This window comes from Chiloscyllium punctatum, chromosome 9, assembly GCF_047496795.1.
Source record: "Chiloscyllium punctatum isolate Juve2018m chromosome 9, sChiPun1.3, whole genome shotgun sequence".
Taxonomy (NCBI): domain Eukaryota; kingdom Metazoa; phylum Chordata; class Chondrichthyes; order Orectolobiformes; family Hemiscylliidae; genus Chiloscyllium; species Chiloscyllium punctatum.
In genome coordinates this window covers 25,257,971-25,280,734 of record NC_092747.1, presented here as the reverse complement: position 1 = coordinate 25,280,734, position 22,764 = coordinate 25,257,971, and the positions used below count along the sequence as shown (strand labels likewise).

The window sequence follows — 22,764 nt, the reverse complement described above, 5'->3', positions numbered from 1 at the left end:
GTTTGCTGACTCAAAATGCAAGGTATTGAAGCTCTAATTTGGTGAGAAAAGTTTGACAAACCGGTTCTTTGTACGGTCCCAATATCCTGCAATGTTCTAAAGCACCTGCTGCCATTCCCAGTAACGTGCAACTGGAAGATCTTTATTTTCAACCACACAAGTGTGGAAAATCTGAGGAACAGCCAAGTGTATGTGAGCCTGGCTTGAAACTGAAGCTCTCCAGCTTGAAAATGGTGACTTAGCCTGATATGTGATTGTGAAATCTTTTGTCCTGTATAAGTGGTTGAAGGGCAAAAGAAAATGTTGTGTTTAAGTGAATGCTAAAATTCTCATGGTGCTCTCAGGAAATTACTGATTCATGTGAATGCTAAAGTTCCCAAAGCAGTTTGAGGAAGAACTTCCAGTGCCATGGTCAATGTTTCTCAACATCACCAAAGTCAGGTTTTCCCTAACTGCTTTTGAGGAACAATGCTGTGAATAAAAAGACCACCACGTTAACCAATTCTGGACAGTATCTGTCATATCTCTAAAATCCTGCTATTGAATTCTCTTTCAAGACATAAATGTCCACTTTTTAAAAAAGATTTTGTTACTTGTTCTGAAGATTTAAAAATAAAGTGACTATCTCATCTCCTTCCCCAGAATTTTTGCTTTTTGAAGACAATCAAGTAAAAATTGTGACAAATATATAATAAATATTTGGGGCCTAACAATTTTTATGGTGACCATATATATAAATATTGAAAAACAAAGTGCCACATATTACCTCCTACACAGTGACTATATCTCAGGCATGGTGGCTTAGTGGTTAGCACTGCTGCCTCACAGCCCTAGGGATCGGGGTTCAATTCCTGCCTCGGGCAACTGCACATTCTCCCCCTGTCTGCGTGGGTTTCCTCCAGGTTCTCCGGTTTCCTCCCACAGTCCAAAGATGTGCAGGTTAGGTGAATTGGCCATACTAAATTGTCCGTAGTGATAGTTGCACTAGTCAGGCTGAGTTGTGGGTTGATGTGGACTTGTTGGTCCAAAGGGCCTGTTTCCACACTGTAGGGAATCTTAAAAAAAAGTCAACTGCACTTGGATGTAGAATCATAAAATCTGCCGTTGTGGTTCTGTTCGCCGAGCTGGGAATTTGTCTTGCAAACGTTTCGTCCCCTGTCTAGGTGACATCCTCAGTGAAGGGCTTCACAGGAGGCTCCCAAGCACTGAGGATGTCACCTAGACAGGGGGCGAAACGTTTGCAAGAGAAATTCCTAGCTCGGCGAACAGAACCACAACAACGAGCACCCGAGCTACAAATCTTCTCCCAAACTTTGAACATAAAATCTGCTGTTTAGAAGTACATTTGATACAATACTTCAGTATTGACATTAAATTCCCATCTGACTCTGATGCAAAAATGGCCAGGGTGATTGCTTTGTAAAATTATTCTTTCTTAGTGAAAAATTAATGAGCCAACCTGGTTCGTATATTTAAAGTATAACATGCAATATTCATACTGACAGTTTCTCTTAGGTTGAATTTGGAATGCAGGAGAGACTATTGGCTGAAAATATAGGAATAGTGAGCCAAAAATTTAGAACCTGTTTCTTGTTTAGAATAATTGTCTAATGAAGTATGACCTTACCTGGTGCAACATCTATAACCTTTATTTTGAATCAGACTGGTTTCTTTTGTAGAAATTTTTAAAGTTGGCTCTGGATAACCCCATACTTTTTGTTTGAATTTACAATATGTTTCTCCAGCTTTGTTCAATCTTTGATCTGTCGAGAGTGCTTGACAATGTGATCGTGATTTCTCCTGATGTGCATTCTATTCTGACTGGAAAAAGCAAGGTTTTAAAGAACATAATACACATAAGGGGAAGTTGTCCCAATTCATTTTTGCATTCCTGTAGTCTGAGTTTAGAAAGCTGATGGGTGATCTAATTGAGGTGTTTTCTAATATGATAGGATTTAATATGGTAGGTACAAAGTAATCGTTTCCTCTGGTGGTATAATGCAGAACAAGAGGGTACTTTTTGTAATTAGAGCTGAGGCATTCAGGAGTGTAGTCAAGAAACACCATATTACAATGTGTAATGGAAACCTAGAACTATCCCTGAGAGGCTGTGAAGATTGGATCAATTCATTCCAAAACCCTAGATATTGTTCGAGGTGAGCTACTGGTATGGTTTGAGGATTGGCTGTCTGACAGAAGGCAGAGAGTTGGGATAAAAGGTTCTTTTTCAGAATGGCAGCCGGTGACAAGCGGTGTCCCGCAGGGTTCAGTGTTGGGGCTGCAGCTGTTCACATTATATATTAATGATCTGGATGAAGGGACTGGGGACATTCTAGGGAAGTTTGCCAATTGATACAAAGTTAGGTGGACACGCAGGTAGTACTGAGGAAGTGAGGAGGCTGCAGAAGGATCTAGACAGTTTGGGAGAGTGGTCCAGGAAATGGCTGATGGAATTCAATGTGAGCAAATGCGAGGTCTTGCACTTTGGAAAAAAGAATATAAGCATGGACTACTTTCTAAACAGTGAGAAAATTCGTGAAGCCAAAGTACAGAGGGATCTGGGAGTGCTAGTGAAGGATTCTCTAAAGGTAAACAGGAAGGTTGAGTCCGTGATTAAGAAAGCGAATGCATTGTTGTCAATTATCTCAAGAGGGTTGGAATATAAAAGCACTGTTGTGCTACTGAGACTTTATAAAGCTCTGGTTAGGCCCCATTTGGAGTACTGTGTCCAGTTTTAGTCCCCACACCTCAGGAAGGACATACTGGCACTGGAGCGTGTCCAGCAGAGATTCACACGGATGATCCCTGGAATGGTAGGTCTAGCATACGAGGAACGGCTGAGGATCCTGGGATTGTATTCATTGGAGTTTAGAAGATTAAGGGGAGATCTAATAGAAACTTACATGATAATACATGGCTTGGAAAGGGTGGACACTAGGAAATTGTTTCCGTTAGGTGAGGAGACTAGGACCCATGGACACAGCCTTAGAATTAGAGGGGGTCAATTCAGAACAGAAATGCGGAGACATTTCTTCAGCCAGAGAGTGGTGGGCCTGTGGAATTCATTGCCGCAGAGTGCAGTGGAGGCCGGGACACTAAATGTCTTCAAGGCAGAAATTGATAAATTCTTGATGTCACAAGGAATTAAGGGCTACGGGGAGAATGCGGGTAAGTGGAGTTGAAATGCCCATCAGCCATGATTGAATGGCAGAGTGGACTCGATGGGCTGAATGGCCTTACTTCCGCTCCTATGTCTTATGGTCTTATATTTAGTTTTATTTTACGTCTTATTGGGTAAGGAAACTGAGGGATTTGAAACAAAGGTGAGTGGGTGGATTTGAGATACAGATCAACTGTTGATGTAATTGAATGGTACAGCAGGCTTGAATGAGTGAATGACCTAATTCCTGTTCCTATATTCTTTTAATGGTAGTAGGCAAGGACTCTGATGATATATTCTGTAGAATCCAAGTGGAAGAAATCCACTGAGAATTAATACACATCTTTTCAGGAAATTGCTTCTCACAATCTCTTAGCAACCAGTTCGAAGCGTGTACTCTTGGTACACTCCTTAAATTATTTCTTGGAATTACTGTGACCTTACCCAAAAGAGGCTGGTGAATAAATAGTATGAATAGTTTGAGAGATTTCCAAGACACAACAATTTCGCATTTAAAGATCTTTGGAGCAGTTAGGTGATAAAAATGTTAACTTTTAACTCTCTAGAGAATGTGATAATAATTTTAAAAAACTCACCGTTTTTGGCTAAGTCGAAGTTCCATTGAATTTTTTTAAGAGGGATTCACACCACAATACCTGGTGAGTTTTCTCTTCCTTCCTTACCAAACGCGACTCGTTACTTACCTATCTCGCCCACTCAATTGCGATTTCTGTTCCACCTTACGATACTCAGAGCAACTTGCCAGGCAGCAGATATCCAGAATTCAGTGGCATCCCTTGTGCCTGTGGCACCTTTAAAATTCTGTTGTGCACCAGACACCCACTGTTTTATCCAGTTAGGTTAAAAGTTGCTGAAATTTGCCTAAACCTGGCAGACAGGAGTAGAGCGGGCCCCATTTTGCAGGAGGTCCTGCTTGATGGGATGGTGTCAGCAAGACCTCCTCTTTCCTCAGGGGCAATAGATGAGGCCAGAAGACCAGACCATGCCAGGTGACAGATGTCGCCGTCTGGGATATAGCAGTTGCAGCCATCTGATTGAATGTCTGCATTGAAGGAAGGTCAATGATCTTCGCCACTTTGCCAGTGAATGCCACCATCTTCTGTCCGGTGCCTCCACACTAATTTTATCTCTGCTACTATAGCCACCTCCCATCAAAGCACATACTCTACCACTCTTGTTATTGCCTGCAATATCTTACCCACTTGCCTTCACTCTCTCCGGCCCCTGACATCAGCAAGTCTGCAAGTCGTCTGTGCTATCTACTTGCTCTCACTGACCCTTGCTGTCAACAAGAGCTCGTCGACAACTGTGACAAGCAGAATCTATAAGATTCCTCACTAAAATAAAACAAAGAACTGCAGATGCTGGAGATCTTATACAAAAGCAGTGATATGATGAAGAGTCCTTGGATTCAAAACTTTAACTCTGCTCTCTTCCTATAGATGCTGTCAGACCCGCTGAATTTTACTTGCAATTTCTGTTTTCATTTCTGTAAGGTTCTTTCCCAGATTTATCAAGCCCTCAGAACTCTTGCTGCAGACTTTAGAGTCTGATCCTAACTAGAAATTGCAACTAGCCATCTGTTAAACTGAATATTGAAGTTTCTAATAGACCATGTCACTCATCAATGTAGCAATATTGTTTTCTGAAGGTATTTTATTTGAACTCAGCTCTTGCTGGTTCAAAAATTTCAGGTTTTTGTCATAACTGTTCCTTTATATAGGAAATAAAGTCTAATATCAGCTATAGAATATCTTGTTTCACTTTAATTTCCCTCTAAGAAGTTTTATTTTCAACAGGGTGTGGGTCCACAGGGGGATATGATACTCTAGTACCATATTTGAATGGTGGCTTTCTTGTATTGCATGATTATGTAATAATGGGTACATCATAGCTGAAAACTTTCCTGACTCTGATGTCGGCTTGTACTTACAGCATGTCTTCAATCTTTAAGATGGCAGCGGTATAGACGTGGAGCTTGCCCAGGAGCCTGGAACTCGTCTACTCCATCTGCTTTTTACTTTTTTCTTTCTTTCTCTACTTTTTCTTAATGTTTCCGTTTACCATCTTATGTTTTTTTTTAACTTCGGCTGAAGTCGTATTCTCCTGGATTGGGCCCAGCAAAGAGGAGGCTTCCAGCCCGATGTACTGGCCTCAGACTGGGCAGCAGTCTTTTTTTTGTGTCCACCTCATCCCAGAGGAGTGGTCTCAGCTTGCTGTGGTGGTCTCCAGATTTGGTATTCTTGTCCCAGCATGAAGGTCACATCTATGTGTAAGTCTTTGATGGCGGACTCCGGGTATTCCAGCGGCCCGGTGTGCTGATATCATCCAGTCCCAGCGTTGAGATCTCGTCCTGGTGTGTGGCATGGAGGTCTTATATTCCAGCCTGAAGTGGCGGTCTCCCGTTGTGGTAACCTTAACTCAGAGGGGCAGTCTTGTCTTGCATGGCGGTCTCCAGGTTTGGTAGTCTTGTCCTGGCGTGAAGGTCTTGTCAGTGTGGAAATTGTCTTTGGCAGCAACTTCCTGATATTCCAGCGTTCTTCATCTTAGTGGACTCTTCCCAGAACTGAAATTGATCTGAGATGACTTCTGTCTTAATTTTTGCTTATGAATTCATGATGCCATGGTATGGCGACTTATAAAACATTCACATTTTTGTTGTAAAAATACACATGACCAAAAGTTGTTATTTTATTCTATTCAGCAGGAAATTTGGGATAATCTTGTATTATTACCACTTGCATCATTTTTACAACATAATCAGCACCTTTGTGACCACCTTAGCTGGAATTGGTTCACTCATTTTTGTTCATAAGTTGTCTGTAATTTTCATAACTTGCATGGACTATTGCCACACTATGCAGTATGTTAATCCACTTACTATGGGCATAAATTATTTGGACTTCTAATTTCAAAAGGATGTTAAATCAGAGCTCAGTTTCTTTGAAATATGTGCTGACTTTTTAGAGGCAGATGCATAAACAGCGCACACAAACACTTTGAAGAGCTTTTACATTATAAAGCTAACATTCTAAGTGAGTTTTGCAATGACTGGCTTTTAGTGTGAATCAGTGCCAGTGGTGATATTGAATCCACAGTAATCTAATTTCAACAAATGATACAACACCTGAAGTTATCTGCAAATCCGTGCCATGATTTGTCACCTTTCCAATATAGGAAAACCTTTACAAAAGAAATATTTTCATTTTTATGTAACACACTTCACAATGTAGAGACATCAAAGCCAATAAAGTCTTTTTTTAATAAGTGTTATAGAAGTGCAATTGCTGTTGTAAGAAAACATTTCAGCAATGACCATAGTGAGGTACCACAGTCATCTGTGCAATGGAATAAATATTGGCCAGAAAACAAGGGAGAACTTCCCTGCTATTTGAAATTCATGAAGTCTACTTCAGGCCAACCTGAGAGGATAGAGGGGCCTCCAATTAACATCTCATCTGAACAACAGAGATTTCAAAAGGTGGTGATTTACTTGTTGATATCTCCCATTAATGTCATAATTATAATTAACAACAACATGGTCTAATGTCCATTTCTAATTTAGGAGCAACTACTTTATATGGCTGTATAAAGTGTCAAGGAGTTGGTAAAGATGGGGTCCCAGTGGTAACAGCTTCAGAAGGGTTTGAAGTGACAGAGATTACAAAGGTGAGATCTTTCTCCATATATTATTTTTGTTATTGCCATCTGTGAAAATATAGCATTTAGACATTGAAAAATTCAGTTTTTTAGAATTTTTATTTTCGTTGCAGAAGAGTATTCTAATCTCCTGTCCTGATGGGAATGCAGCCTCAAAGTTTCTTATGCCTTATACATCCTTTTCTAGAATACACACTAAAAGTGTAAGTCTGTTTTTTTTAATTGTTTTGTGCAAGCTGAATAATGTTGACATCTTTCCTGAAGTAAGCATTTTTAGAAGTGTGACCATTGTAGGAGGAAAAATTGCAGTTTTTAAATTGACTTGTTTGCATAGCATCCTAATTTTTATGTTCAATTAGGTGTTACATCATAAAGGTTATCTCTTATGTATTGGTGTTTGCTGATAATTTAGAGAATATTTTAGTTAATTCCCAGCGCTAAAATAGTAAAAGTTAAAAATCTCACAACACCAGGTTATAGTCCAACAGGTAGCTGATTAAGGAGCAGCGCTTCGAAAGCTAGTGCTTCCAAATAAATCTGTTGGACTATAAACTGGTGTTGTGTGATTTTTAACTTTGTCCATCATAGTCCAACACCAGCTCCTCCACAGCATAAAATAGTAAATGTAGCCTAAAGTAGACTTGACTATGCAATCAAAAGAACTATCTGTTCATAAATCTGAAAACTAACTCCGATGCCACTATTCAAAGTGAACATGATCTAAGAATTCATAGGCAATTTCTCTTACAAATGATTGTTTACCAGGCATTTCCTAGCCTGTCCTGGTTAATGGATCTTGATCTATGATTGCACTTTGTTACTAAAGCTAGAATTTTAGATCTGTAATTTATTAAATGTCATCCAGTTAAAACTACAAATAATTTTTTTCAGTGAAGGCACATTTTTAAAATTCATTTGGTTTCCAAGTTCCCTGAAATGTTGTCCTCTTGCTACATGAAAGTAGCAGCTCATGCTGGTGTCCAGTTCTATAGCACCACCAGTTTCTTTCTTAAGTGAATGCAATCCACATTTCAGCCTGGGTGTGCACTAATTTCTGATTAAATTCCATTGTCTGGCAGTTGCTTATACCAAGTTTGCTGTCAAATCAATCAATTTAGGTTTACTGGCTTCTGTCCATTAATCATGGTTCACCAAACATGGAGTCCCTCTCATCTTTCCCTCCTGCGTGCATTTTCTCCTGATACAGCCTCTTGATTGCCCAGATGTTAGGAAGGGGGCAGAGTGCTGCCATCTCATCAGCTCGTGCAGGATCTCGCTTGTCACTTGTGACAAATGAACAAAGTTGTAAATAATTGTAGTTACAAAGAACAATAAATTAATTTGAAGCTATATTCTAAGCCATACTAAGTGAACAGTAAACTAATCTAGTCTTCATGTGCTTATTATTCTCTTCCCCCCTCCAGATTTTGAACTTTTGTTACAGGATCGAGCAAGAAACCTTCCTTGATTTTTGATGTTGCAATCTCCCACAGTTTTATCCCCTGCCCCTTTCCCACTTCCATTAAACCTTTATGAGTCACTATGAGGCACATATGAGCAAATCCTTTTGTCCCCATGTTGAAATATCTAGTCTCTCTTCAGCAATTCATCGCAACAACATGCTGTCAAGTAATAAGTTGAAGTAATGGAAGCTGGAAGGTGTTCCCCTGCAGTTAAACTGGTTTGAAAATATCATGTGTAGGCCCTAATTGTTCATAAGTCATAGACATTTTTGTTTGTAAAATTTTACATACATTTTTTTTAAAAACAGTTTTGAGTTATGGAAAATAGATTCTGGTTTTTATACAAGGCACTGATTTTGTTGAACCTGATGTATATTTCAAAATAAGATTGTATTTTCCAAAATGCTGCACCTTTATCTCTTTTACCCTTGCCCCCTAGATAACCAGTATAGATATTTCTAGTGGTGGAGGGCTGGGTGTATCTTGCAGTACAGATGGGACAATGCGAATCTGGCAAGCCAACAATGGAGATCTGAGGGTTTGTGTATCTATTTACTTTATATGAATATTGTCGATAATTTACAGTAGGTTCACAAAAAGTATAGTGTTTCAATTTTCCTTAAATGCCAAATAGTAAAAAATTTATAGTTCGAGGTCTGTCTTTGAACAGCTTCTGTAGAAAGTTTGTGATTTTATTCATTATGGTTTGAATTCTGAATCACTCTTTAATATTAAACATCGTAACAAGTTGGATGTGTTTTTTAAATAACTTGAGAATTTTCTACCCAAATTAATTAATGTAAACAATAACAGATACCCAGGAGAGATGATTAAGTCATAATCACATTGTAAACAAGATGACAGTTATAACAGTTATATGTGAACCTTGAGATAGGATATTGATACCTTATAATCCTTCTGTTGTAGCTATTATTTTGTATTAGTTGACCCTGTAATGTCCAAGTAATTTAATTATACTTTTGGTGTATTTGTTATGGGATATGCTTGAAACGCCTATTCTCCTGCTCCTCGGATTCTGCCTGACCTGTTGTGCATTTCGGGTGCCACATTTTCAACTGTGATCTCCAGCATCTGCAGTCCTCACTTTCTCCTAGTATTTTATTATGGTTGCTAATGCAAAGTGAACTGGCAATATAATTCATTAGTCGTGACAACCATACTGAAGGGTTCAGTGTCATAATAATCGTTGCCACTTTACCTAGCATCAGGTATTGATCTGTGAGAAGTATCACACCTGATGTTCCAAAGTGTGTGCAGATATGTGTGTATGTGATTTGGATCTAATGCATTGTCAATTTTAATTTTTAGAGAGATCTGGTTGGCCACGTGTACGACGTGAATTGTTGTAGGTTCTTTCCCTCTGGGATTGTGGTTCTAAGTGGAGGAATGGATGCTCAGTTAAAGATCTGGTCTGTTGAAGATGGAAATTGTTCTGTAACTTTGAATGGACACAAAGGAGGTATACAGAGCTATTACCACAACGTTTTAAGAAAGAAAACAGTGATGGTATTCTGTTTTACGTGTAACAAAGATTTTGAAAAACAAATCTATTAAAAACATTGTAAATTCAGATACAGGGTCAGAACTTGGTATACATTGACTGTTTTATCAGGTTTACTGTAGTATATATTTTGGAGCAGTGGTTAATGTCTTACATTGAAGGAAGGAAGATGTTTGTGGTTGTTGGAGAACAATCATCTCAACTCCAGGGCATCAATACGGAGTCCCTCAGGCTAGTGTCTTAGTTGCTTAGGAGCACCACTACCTGCAAGTTACACTCTAAGTCATACACAATCCTGACTTGGGATAATAATACCAATGCTTCGTTGTTGTTCGGTCAATAACCTGGATCTCTTTTCATAATAGTGCAGTGGATGTGCCTGCACTCCCAACAAATGCAGCAGTTAGAGTCATAGCGATGTACAACACGGAAACAGACCCTTCAGTCCAACTCATCCATGCCGACCAGATTTGCCAGCACTTGGCCCTTAGCTGTCTAAACCCTTCCTATTCATATACCCATCCAGATGCCTTTTAAATGTTGCAATTATACCAGCCTCCACCACTTCCTCTGGCAGCTCATTCCATACACACATTACCCTCTGCATGAAAAAGTTGTCCCTTAGGTCAATTTTTTTGTCTTTCCCTTCTCACCCTAAACCTATGCCCTCTAGTTCTAGACTCCCGTAACCCAGGAAAATGACTTTATCTATTTACCCTATACATGCCCCTCATGAATTTATGAATCTCAGCCTCTGATGCTTCAGGGAAAATTACCCCACCCTATTCAGCCTCTCCCTATAGCTGAGGCAGCTCAACACTACCCTCTCCAGGGTCATTGAAGAAAAATGCTGGCTTAGCCAGTAATTGAATAACCCTGTGAATGAACAAATAGTATTTATTGGAAATTTTATCTGCTTTCTTTTCACTTCCTGCTGTTTTTCCTTCCTCCTCCCAGTAAATGCTTCTCAGTGCTAATCTGGACCAGATCAAAAATTGATGAAATTCGGTCAACTATAACTTGGGCTGATTGAAAATCAACTTTTAAGCAATTACTTTGTTTCCCCAATTCCAACACCATTAATAAATAAAATGCTCCAGTATTAGTGGCTTTGCAGGTGTAATTGAGTCATTTAAAATTGTTTCTATCTATGTTTATTTGAAGCTTGTCATAAAGTCTTAACATGATTGTGATATCTACCTGAAACATAAAATCGAAACTGACAACTAAACCCAAGAAAAGTCGTCATTGTTCTTTTGAAGTTCTGCTGTGATACATGCAGTCAGTTTTTTTCTTGTTTGTCCCAAAGTACACTTCTCACCATCTCTTTAAACTGCTGAACAAAATCTTCACACAGTCCATCTGGTTAGGCTAAATGGTTAATGTTAACTGTTGTGGCCAATATTTGAGAACAGTTGTATACTTCTATTCTTTGTAGTGCACTTATATATTTAAAAATTTCTAATGTTTTAAAACCAAAGTTTTCTGGATACATTTTAATTTTTGATTTATAAAGCATGGTACTGTTCACTGCGAACAGCTTTCTAATGTTCTGGAAAGAAAATCCTCAAGTAATTTTCTTATGTAATGACAGAGAATAGTAATAAATAATTAAAATATAGGTAGTTGCTACATATATTTGAACTTGAGCAGAAAGCTAATTTTGCTTGGCTTTTGAAGTTGTCTTTTGAATTTTATTCTGCAAGACAGCATGTATATCTGATGTGTTAACATCCTTTTTTTGTCCTGTCCATTTGAAATGTGTAATCCAGTAATCTGTGAATATTGTAACATTCAGAGAGCTTGGTGTCTCAATATTAACTACATTCAAGTGCTTGCTATATTCGGTTCTACATTGCAGTAGGCAGTAAGATTTTCAATAGGTCACTCAATACAGTTCAGGGACCAGTAGAGAGAAGTTTGTAACCAGCTTGTGATTGAATGAGAGAGCAAGAAGCAAGCTTCATGCAGAAACGTGCAGCTAAGAATGTCACTGATTTTATGTAGTTGGGCCTTGGAGAGACGTCCCAAGAGCAATTGGATAGCTCTGTGCAGTACAGGGAGGTTGTGAGAACTTGTAAGTGCAGCTAATGTTTGCTGATTAGGCCTTAGGAACGTCCTGGAGGCTAAGAGTATGACAGCTCAGCGCAATTAATACTTCCAGTACAGCTGAGAGATCTGATTGAAAAACCTGTAAGCAGTATTTGCTTGGTACAGCTGGGCGACATTGGAGCTCAGAAAAAAAAGAACCCAAGGGTGGTACTGGTTGTCAAAGCTTACAACCTGTGAAAAGCTGGACTTGAGCTTGTCAGTAAGTACTGGAGTGCAGTTTCCAGGAACCCAAAGACCTTAGACCCAGCATAATAAATATGAGCAGTTGTTGAGGAGGCCAGGATGGAGTGTGTTTTGAGGGTGTTCCAAATCTGGGACTTTAATCGAGAAGATTGAAATCTCATGTTAATATTTGATGGCCCACAGTGTTGGCAACTTCTGGAGGTTGCTGAGAAATCTATGGGATCTATCTTAGAACAGCACAGCACAGTACACACTCTTCGGCCCTCAATGTTGTGCCGGTCTTCTATCCTACTGTAAAATGAGATTAACCTACATACCCTTCATTGTACTAACTTCCATGTGCCTAACGAAGAGTCGCTTAAATATCTTTAATGTACCTGACTCCAGTACCACTGCTAGTAGTGCATTCCACACCCACCACACTGAGTAAAGAACCTACCTCTGACATCTCCCTAAACCTTCCTCCAATTACCTTAATATTATGCCCCCTCATGATAAACATTTCCACCATGAGAAAAAGTCTCTGGTTTTCAGTGCCATCTGCCACTTGTCAGCCCAGTTCTGCATCCCTGTTAATGTTCCATTGCAACTTCCAATATCCCTCCACACTATCCACAACCCCACCAACCTTTGTTGCATTTTCGGTTGATCTGTTCTAAGGGGTGTATTGATTGCAGTTTGTCTGTTATCCATGTAATTAATATGTTTTTATTCAGTAGTTTGTAGAATGTTGACATCAAATGCCTAGGCATTTATTATCCATCCGCAATCTTAGTGAACTTCTATTCCAGAACATTAGCCTAGAGTTCTGGAATACTAGCCCAGTGACATTACCACTATGTCACTGCATCCCCTACATTGTATTACTTTTTAAACTTTCTGTAGTAACCGTGGAATATTGTGGCTTTTATCTCTTAATACCCGTTATGTCACACATGATCTACTTCAAAAAATATTACTGGTCCCTACCCAGATCATAACATGTTTGGTGGTTCTGGTCTAGAATCATAGCACATAGTTTCTCACTCAATATTGAAAATATCTTTGTGTTTACAGATTATAGTGATTTTAAAAGATGATGTTTACTTAAAGTTGGATTTCCTTTTTACCTTTTTAGGTATTCTTGATACAGCAATCATAGAACGTGGACGAAATATCATCTCGAGCTCCAGGGATGGAACAGCAAGATTGTGGGATTGTGGGAAGTCCACTTGCCTTGCAGTGTTGGCAGATTGTGGGTCTCCCATTAATGGCTGTTCACTTGGTGTTGCTGAAAACACAGTGAATTTGGGTTCTCCTGAACATTCACCAAGTAAGTAGACCATTGAAACAGATTGTCCAGCACCCCAAGTTGTTCCAGTTACTCCTTTCAAATGTTGAAGCATACGGACCAGGAAGATGAACTTCATTCCCATTTTGTGGTGTTATACAATCTCAATGTGGGTCATGATAGGTCCTGTGGGTGGATCTAGGTTAGGGGGGACTTTTCTACTGTTGCTGATTGTGCTTACCATCCAAATATCACTGTTGTCCTGAACTGAACCCAATCTAATGCACGCCACAGCACAGATTCTATATGGTAAACTGAGTTTTCCATCCAAAGTTGTCAGTTTGTATCCCTTGAACTGATGGCTATAATGACAGTTAAGAGACGATCGTAAAATTGTGGGTCACATGTAAACCAGGCCAGTTAAGAACAGCAGATTTCCTTTCTGAAAAGGTGTTAGTGAATCAAATAAGTATTTTACGACAAACAGCAATGGCTACTTTATGGCCATTAAACTAGCTTTTAATTCTAGATTTTATTGAATTCAAATTTCACCATCTGACATTGTGAGGTTTGAACACATGTCCCTTTAGCATTAAGGTGGTAAAAACAATGACTGCAGATGCTGGAAACCAGATTCTGGATTAGTGGTGCTGGAAGAGCCTAGAAGGGCTGGAAGGGCTTTTGCCCGAAACGTCGATTTCGAAGCTCCTTGGATGCTGCCTGAACTGCTGTGCTCTTCCAGCATCACTAATCCAGAATCCCTTTAACATTAGCCTGGGTCTCCAGATCACGAGTCCAGTGACATTACCACTTGTCACTGCTTCCCGAATATGTAGTCATAGGGTCATACAGAACGAAAACAAACTCTTCGGTCCAACTCGTCCGCACTCCCATGACATCCCAATCCAATCTAGTCCCATTTTCCAGCATTTAGCTCATATACCTCTCAACCCTTTCTATTCAAAAACCTATCCAGCTGTCTTTTAAATATTGTAATTGTACCCACCTCCACTGCTTCCTCTGGCAGCTTATTCCATACGTGCACCACTCTCTGTGTGGAAAAAGTTACCCCTCAGGTGCCATTTATATCTTTCCCCTCTCACCTTAAAAATATGCCCCATAGTTTTGGAGTCCCTTGCCTTGGGGGAAAAGACCTTGGCTATTCACTCTATTCATGCCCCTCAAGATTTTATAAACCTCGATAACTTAACCCCTTAGCCTCTGATGGTCGAAGGGAAAAAGATCCAGCCTATTCAGCATCTCCCTGTAGTTCAAACCTTCCAGTTCCAGTAACATCTCCTGTTTAACAAAATCGTAGGGTGACCTGAATTGTACGCAGTATTCTAAAAGTGGCTGCATAAATGTCCTGTACAGCTGCAACATTATGTCCTAACTCCTATATTCAATACACTGACTAATGAAGGCAGGCAAGTCAAATGCCTCCTTCACCATCCAGTCCTCCTACGACTCCATTTTCAAGGAACTCTGCACCTGCACCCCTAGGTCACTGTTCGGTAACACTCCCCAGGGCCCTGCCATTAACTGTATAGGTCCTGCCCTGGTTTGCCTTCTCCAATTTTCTTACATTTGCCCACATGGCCATATATTATTGACTTTGGTCTGAGTAGTGTGGGCAGTTTCTCCCTTTCACTGCATCATTAACAGGTATTTGACATCTCAATTGCTCCTTCGCCTTCACCACTGTTAGCGACCTCCGCCTTAGGCTCTGGACACCCTCACCGACTGTTCCCACTGTCTACAACATAAAAACCAATGTTTACCAGTCCCTTTCAGTTCAGATGAAGATCAGACTCTAGACATTAATTCTCTTTCTACACGGTCCCTGATCTGTCTGAAGAATTCTGTTAAAGCATATCCGGGAAGATTTAATAATGTTTCAGTTAAAATTTACACTAGCAGTTGACAACCAGGCTTTCAGCTGTCTAGTCACTATCCATTGGAATTCCATTTTTGCATTCCTCTGCTTCTCCAACACCATTATTTTCTTTCAAGGCTATCTGTGAAGGTCAGCTATTTGCTCAAGCATTTCTCTTCCCTCATAATTTCTTTCTGCCATTCATTTATTTATGATTATTCCTCTGAAAGACCACTGTGATATTCTTCTGCTTCAAGGGTACAACATAAGCGCAAGTTGTTGTCAAAACTTGCTTTCAAAATGTTGCTGCTCTTCCAGGATCTCATTGAATAGAATTATAGATTCTTTGTTGAGACAATAACAAATGAGTTACTAATTTGATCTGTCACCTTTTATTGCACCTACTTGTGGATTATCAGTATCTTAAGTTGCAAGTCCTGTTTTTTTGGTACCATTTGTAATTTTTAGAAAGATTTTTTCTTGCTATTTCATGAGATGTGAGCATCGCTGGATAGGCAGCATTTTATTACCTATTCCCTTGAGAAGATTGTGGTGAGCTATATCCTTCCACCACTGTAGTCTATGTGAGGATTAGCTAAATTCACAGTGCTGTTTGGGAATGACATCCAGGATTTGATGTAGCAACAGTTTCCATACATCTTCTGTCATTGTTCTTCTCAGTATTAGAGGCGCAGGTTGGCATATGTTTATGAAAGAGCTTTGGCACGTTACTGTAGTGCATCTGTAGATCATGCACATTGCTGCCATTATGCATCAGCTTTTAAAGGAGTGCTGATCTAGTAGTCTGCTTTGTCTAGTATGGTACTGGGTTTTTTGAGTGATGTTGGAAATGCACTCATTCAGGCACATGGAAAATATTCCGTCCCACCCCTAACATATGCCTTGTAGATTCAGTATTATAGCTGCACTTGCATAAGCAAAGCTGTTAACATTGGGAAAATCCGAAATGTGAATTTGGTGCAATTCACCATGGTTTGTGGAATGAATGGTACACAGGTTGGGCATATACTCATTGGAGTTCAGAAGAATTAATGATTTTCTTATTGTATTATATAAGATTCTGAGAGAGTTTGGCAGAATCGATGCTGATGTTTCCTCTCTGGGAGAGGGATGGGGGTATCTAAAACTAGAAGGCATGCTTTGAAGGTAAGTGGGTCTTCCGTTTAAGGCAGAAAAATAGAAAAGATCTTTTCATTAGGGTTGGGGAAATCAAACTGGGGGCATGTTTTTAATGTATGAGGAAAAAGTGACCTGATGGGCAACTTTTTCATACAGAAGGTGGTTCATATGTGTAATGAACTGCTCGAGGAAGTGGTAGATAAGGTTATAGTTACAACATTTAAAAGACAAGTGGGACTAGTTTTACTTTGGGAAACTTGGTCAGCATGAACAAGAAGAAAGAAAGGGGCTGCTTCCGCGCTGTATGAGTATTCTTCTCCCAAAGGATTTTTAGTCTTGAGATATCTTCCACAGAGAAAAATGGAGTTGGGTCATTGGACACATTCGTGGCTGAATGATCCAGATTTTTGATTGTCAAAAAAGCCCAGGCATATGAGGAAAGTCGTTTTAAGACCACAATTAGATCTACCATGATCTTATTGAATAATGAAGCTGATACAACGGGTTAAATGGGCTACTACTGCACCTATTTCCTATGATCTTGCATATTGCGTCAAGCAAAAATCTTTTTTATCAGTTTCTAAGGTGATGGAGTTGGTATGTATATGCAGTGGATATCCCTGGGATAGTGAATGAATCCTGTGGTCTTGGTGCTGTCTCTTGAGGAAGAAGATCATTTGCCATTGGATTGTGTTATTAGATAGGCTCACAGTTGGGATGGGATAGCAGTTTCTTGTTTCCAGTTCTCTCTCAGAATCGATCCTCCAGCCAGGTTAAGATGGGCCCTGCACCTTTTGTGTTTAATTTTTAAAAGTAGTTCCTTGCAATAAAACATCCCTACCAAAAATCAATTTTAAACTGCGAAACCTCTTATTTACATACAGTTTCCCACACTCCTGCAACTCTGTATGTGATCTCCTAAATCTGGAGGTTGATGAACTTGGAGACTTTCCTCATTATACATTTGGGGTGTTAATAGTTATGATTAATATTAATGATGGAAAGGAATCAATTTAAGTAAAGGGGCAGTACAGAGAGATCTGGGTGTTCTTGTACACCAGTCAATGAAGGTAAGCATGCGGGTACAGCAGGTAGTGAAGAAGGCTAATAGCATGCTTGCCTTCATAACAAGAGGGATTGAGTATAGAAGCAAAGAGGTTCTTCTGCAGCTGTACAGGGCCCTGGTGAGACCACACCAGGAGTACTGTGTGCAGTTCTGGTCTCCAAATTTGAGGAAAGACATTCTGGCTATTGAGGGAGTGCAGCATAGGTTCATGAGGTCAATTCCTGGAATGGCGGGAAGACTGGAGCAACTGGGCTTGTACACCCTTGAGTTTAGAAGACTGAGAGGGGATCTGATTGAGACGTATAAGATTATTAAAGGATTGGACACTGTGAAGGCAGGAAACATGTTTCCGCTGATGGGTGAGTGCCGAACCAGAGGACACAGCTTAAAAATATAGGGTAGATCATTTAGGACAGAGATGAGGAGAAACTTCTTCACCCAGAGAGTGGTGACTGTGTGGAATGCTCTGCCCCAGAAGGCAGTGGAGGCCCAGTCTCTGGATTCATTTTAAGAAAGAGTTGGATAGAGCTCTCAAGGATAGTGGAATCAAGGGTTATGGAGATAAGGCAGGAACAGGATACTGATTGAGGATGATCAGCCATGATCATATTGAATGGTGGTGCAGGCTTGAAGGGCAGAATGGCCTACTCCTGCACCTATTGTCTATTACAATTAGAGCAGTTGGTTTTTGCACCACATAAATAGAGCTGTGTTATTCACGTTACAAAAAAAAAACTACGTTGCAGAATGTAATCCCCAAATACTAATAAAAAACCCTGAAATCCAATGTAATAAAAATGAACTTAATTTATTCTTCACCTTGAAGCAATGGCCTTGATAGCAGGCCTTCATTCGGGGCTGTTTTGCAGTTGTTTGAGTTTTTGATTTGTTAAGTTGTTTTTTCTGCAGCTGTGTCAGCTGTTTAAAAAGTCATGAGCTTTACTGAGATTTGTAGGTTGGCATGTTTGCAGTTCCACAGTGGCATGTTGAAAACTCTCATGATGCATCTTTCAAATAAACACAGGGTTTGTCGACAGCAGCTCAAAAATCCAAAATTCAGATCTAAATAAAATTTACAACCCAAATCTTAGGTTCCAGATTTAATTAGGGACATTTCTGGCAGATGTTTCTTACAAATGATGCTCCATGTATTTGCTAGATGAATGAGAGGTGATTTAATCAAAACATATAGTTTTCTGAATGGGCTTGACTCGGTAAACACTGAAAGGTTCTTTTCCTGACTGAGGAATCTATAACATATGGGCACAGATTCAGAATTAGAATCAAAGAATCCCTACAGTGTGGAAGCAGAGTATTTGGCCCATCATGTCCTCACTGACCCTCTGAAGAGCATCCCACCCAGACCCACCCACCTACCTTATCCCTGTAGCCCTGCATTACCCATTGCTAATCCACCTAGCTGGCATATTCCTGGACACTGGGCAATTTACCATGGCCAATCCACCTAACCTGCACATCTTTGGAATGTGGGAGGAAACTGGAACACCCTGAGAAAACCCGCAAAGACACTGAGAATGTGCAAAGTCCACACAGACTGTCACCCGTGGACGGAATTGAACCCCCGTCTCTGGCGCTGCAAGGTATCAGTGCTAACTGCTGAGTCACTGTGCAGCCCCATTTATTTATAATTTCTGATTAAGATGGGAAGTTTCTACACTTGACGCATTGTGAATATTTAGTGTGTTCTACTTAAGAGAGTTATGGATGTCTATCATTGGGCATCAAAGCTGAGATCAGTAGAGTTTTGGTATCTCAAGGAATGGAGGGATATGAGAATCAGACTGGAAAATGGTATTGTGGCTTCTTAACTGGGATCCTATCATCAATCTGAGCATCCTTGAACGGATCCTACAGCACGCTATGTGCCATGAGCTCAGCAATACTCCAGTCCTGGACAAAGTAAAGAAAGCTGTCCACCAGCTTAAGAACATTGAGGATGCTAGAGAAGACAGTATCCCCTCTAAGGCACTGATGTGGGGAGGCAAAGATTTCCTGCTACAGTTACACACCCTTGTCTGCCTTATCTGGAAGGAGAATAGCATTCTGGGAGAGCTTCAAAATGCCACATTCATGAACATTTTCAAAAAAAGGGAACGAGTCTGACTGTGGTAACTCTAAGGGAACCTCCCTGCAGTCTACTGTTGGAAAAGTCATTGCCAAGGTCCTCCCCAACTGTCTCATCCCTGAGACTGATAAACTCCTCCTGGAATCACAGTGTGGCCTCCGGCACGGAGGGGCACAATCAACAAGATTTTCACTGTGTGACACCTGCAGGAGAAATGCGGAGTAAAGAACCTACACCTGTACAACTTTAAAAAGGTCATCAACACTGTCAACCAGGAAACATTATGGTGTGTCCTTTTCTGCTTTGGCTGCAGCACGAAGTTTGTCACCATCCTCCACCTGCTCCATGATGATATGGAAAGTAATGACAAATGCTTCCACCACCAACCCATTCCCCATTTGGACTGGTGTCAAGCAGAGCTGCATCATTGCTGCAACACTTTTCTCGACCTAACTCCAATGTTTTACCTCACTGTCGACAAGCTTCCCATTGGATTGGAGCTAAACTATTGAACCAGCGAGAAATTATTCAACCTCTGCTGCCTTCACGCCAAAAACAAAGTCACACCAACTCATGTCATCGAACTGCAGTATGCAGATGATGCTTGCATATGTGTAAATTCAGCGGACAATCTCCACTTTATTGTCAATACCCTTACAGAAACATATAAGAGCATGGGTGTCAACTTAAGCGTCTGCAAGATGAGGGTCCTCCACCAACTTGGCCTGGCATTGTAGAGTGAACCCTGAATTGTCAAGGTCAGTGGGGAGGCCTTCGCGAACACTGGCCACTTCCAATATCTCAAGTGTCCGGTCAACCAAAGTAGTTATTGCTTAAGAGATCCAGCACTGTCTCCATTGTGCTAGCACAGCCTTTGGTCCTCTAAGGAAAAGCATGTTCAAGGGCAACAACATCAGATCTGACACCAAGTTTATGGTATACACAGCTGTGATGGTACCCCTTCTCTAATGTGGCTCTGATGTGGACTGTCTACAGCAGACACCTCAAGGCACTGGAGCACTACCATCAACTTTGTCTGAGCAAAATCCTGCAAATCCACTGAGAAGAAAAACACACCAATGCCAGCGTCCTCTACAAGGCCAAAATCCCTACACTGAGGCACTGACCACCCTTGATCGGCTGGGCACGTCTGCAAGACCAATACAAGCAGATGCTCTACTGCCAGCTCTGAAACAGCAGGCGAGCCCCAAGTGGACAGAGGAAGCACTTCAGGGATATCCTCAAGGCCTCACTCGCATTTCCACCAACACCTGGGAATCATTGGCCCAAGACCGTGCAAAGTGGAGGAGGAGCATCCAGGACCTTGATTCTTGCTGCTCAAGGAAGCCAGGCAAAAACAGCATAAGGAACACGCTGCCACACCAGTGCACTATCCACCCCTTCCCAGGATCACTTTCTACCCCAGGTGTAGCAGAGTCTGCAGAAGTGGCATCAGACTGTACAACCTATGGACTCTCACTGAAGGTGGAAGTGAGTCATCATCAACTGTGAGGGACTACCAATGATGATAATTGAGCATCAAGACTGAGATCAATAGAGCATTGTACCCCAAAGAATGGAGGGATATGGGAACCAGACAGGAAAGCTGTGTTGAGGCTTAAGATCAGCCATAATTGTACTGAATGATGTATACGTTAGAGATCTAGATCTTGATGTGCAGGGGAAAATTTCAAAGTTTACAGACGATACAGAACTTGCAAGTGCTGAGGAAGACAGTGTACAACTTAAAAGCACAGAGAAGTTGGTAGAATGTGCACCTAGGTGGCCGATGAAGTTCAGTGAGATTTGAGGTGATGCATTTTAGTAGGAAGAACGTAAACAGACAGTATAAGATATGCGAGAGACAATTCTTACAAGGATGCACAGCAGAGGGCCCTAGGTATATATGTACATAGATCATTGAAGATGGCAGGTGGAGAGAACAGTTAATTAAACACGCAGTATTCTGGGCATTATTAATAAAGTACAAGAGTACCTCGTGTATGTAGAGTACAAGAACATAAGAACTAGGAGTAGGCAATTCAGCTCCTCAAGCCTGCTCCACCATTTGATAAGATTATGGTTGATCTCATCTTGGCCTCAGTTCCACTTTCATGCCTGGTTTTCAAACCCTTTAATCAACTATTAATTAAAAATCTGTCTAACTCCTCTTTAAATGTGCACAATTTTTCAGCATCCACCACACTCTGGAGTAGTGAAATCCACAGATTCATGACTGTTTGAGAGAAGTAATTTCTCATCTGTTTTAAATCAGCTACCCTTTATCCTAAAGCTATGACTACTTATTCTAGATTGCTGACCTGAGGGAACATCCTTTCTCTTATCTACTTTGTCAATCCCCCTAAGTGTCTTCTATATCTTAATTAGATTTCCCCTCATTCTCCAGAGTGTATAGGCCTAAACTATGCAATCTCTCTTCATAAGACATGCCCCCTCACCTCTGGAACAATCTAGCAAATTTCTTCTGAACTGCCTCAAATGTAACTGCGTCCTTCCTCGAGTAAGCGAACCAAAATTGTGCACAGTACGCCAGGTGTGATCTCACTAAGGCCTTTTATACACTATTTCTTTCACAATAAATGTTAATATTCTATTTGCCTTCCGTATTACCTGCTGTAGAGCAAGGAGATTATGCTGGATTTGTATAGGACACTTCTGAGATCTCGTCTGGAGTATTGTGTGCAGTTCTGTGCACCAGACTACAAAAGTAAAGTCACCATAGATCTACCAGACCACAGGGCTGCTCTCATTAGAGGTGTTTAAACATGAGGGTCACCACGCCTCAGGCAAGTGGAAAGGTTGAGAAGGAGAACTCTTCATGGTAACAGCAGATGCAAGAATTGAACCCATTTTATTGGTGTCATTCTGCATTGCAAACTGGCTAACCATCTTTACCAGACTGTAGGAAGGATGGGAACGCACTGGACGCAAAAGAAACTTAAGAATGGTTCCAGGGATGAAAAACTTCAGTGATGAGAAGAGATTGGAGAGGTTGGAATTGCTTTCCTTAGCAACAAGAAAACTAAGAGGAGATTGAACAGAAGGTTTCAAAATCATGAGCGGTCTGGATAGAATTGATAGAAAGAAACTATTCTCGCCCATGAAAGAATAGAGAAATGAGAGCGCACAGGCTTAGTGATTTGCGAAAGTAGCAAATGTGAGAAAAAGCTTTATGGTTTGGATT

At 40.6% G+C, this 22,764-nt stretch overlaps 1 protein-coding gene across 1 annotated transcript in view; it reads left to right on the top strand.

The window, feature by feature from the left end:
* The window catches only part of LOC140481220 (proteasomal ATPase-associated factor 1-like), a 45,067-nt gene that overhangs the window by 4,102 nt on the left and 18,201 nt on the right, over window positions 1-22,764 (top strand). The window contains exons 3-7 of the mRNA XM_072577069.1: window positions 6,747-6,850; window positions 6,955-7,044; window positions 8,744-8,842; window positions 9,634-9,784; window positions 13,239-13,433. Coding sequence (XP_072433170.1) covers window positions 6,747-6,850; window positions 6,955-7,044; window positions 8,744-8,842; window positions 9,634-9,784; window positions 13,239-13,433 — 639 coding nt within the window. The remainder of the gene's footprint in view (window positions 1-6,746; window positions 6,851-6,954; window positions 7,045-8,743; window positions 8,843-9,633; window positions 9,785-13,238; window positions 13,434-22,764) is intronic.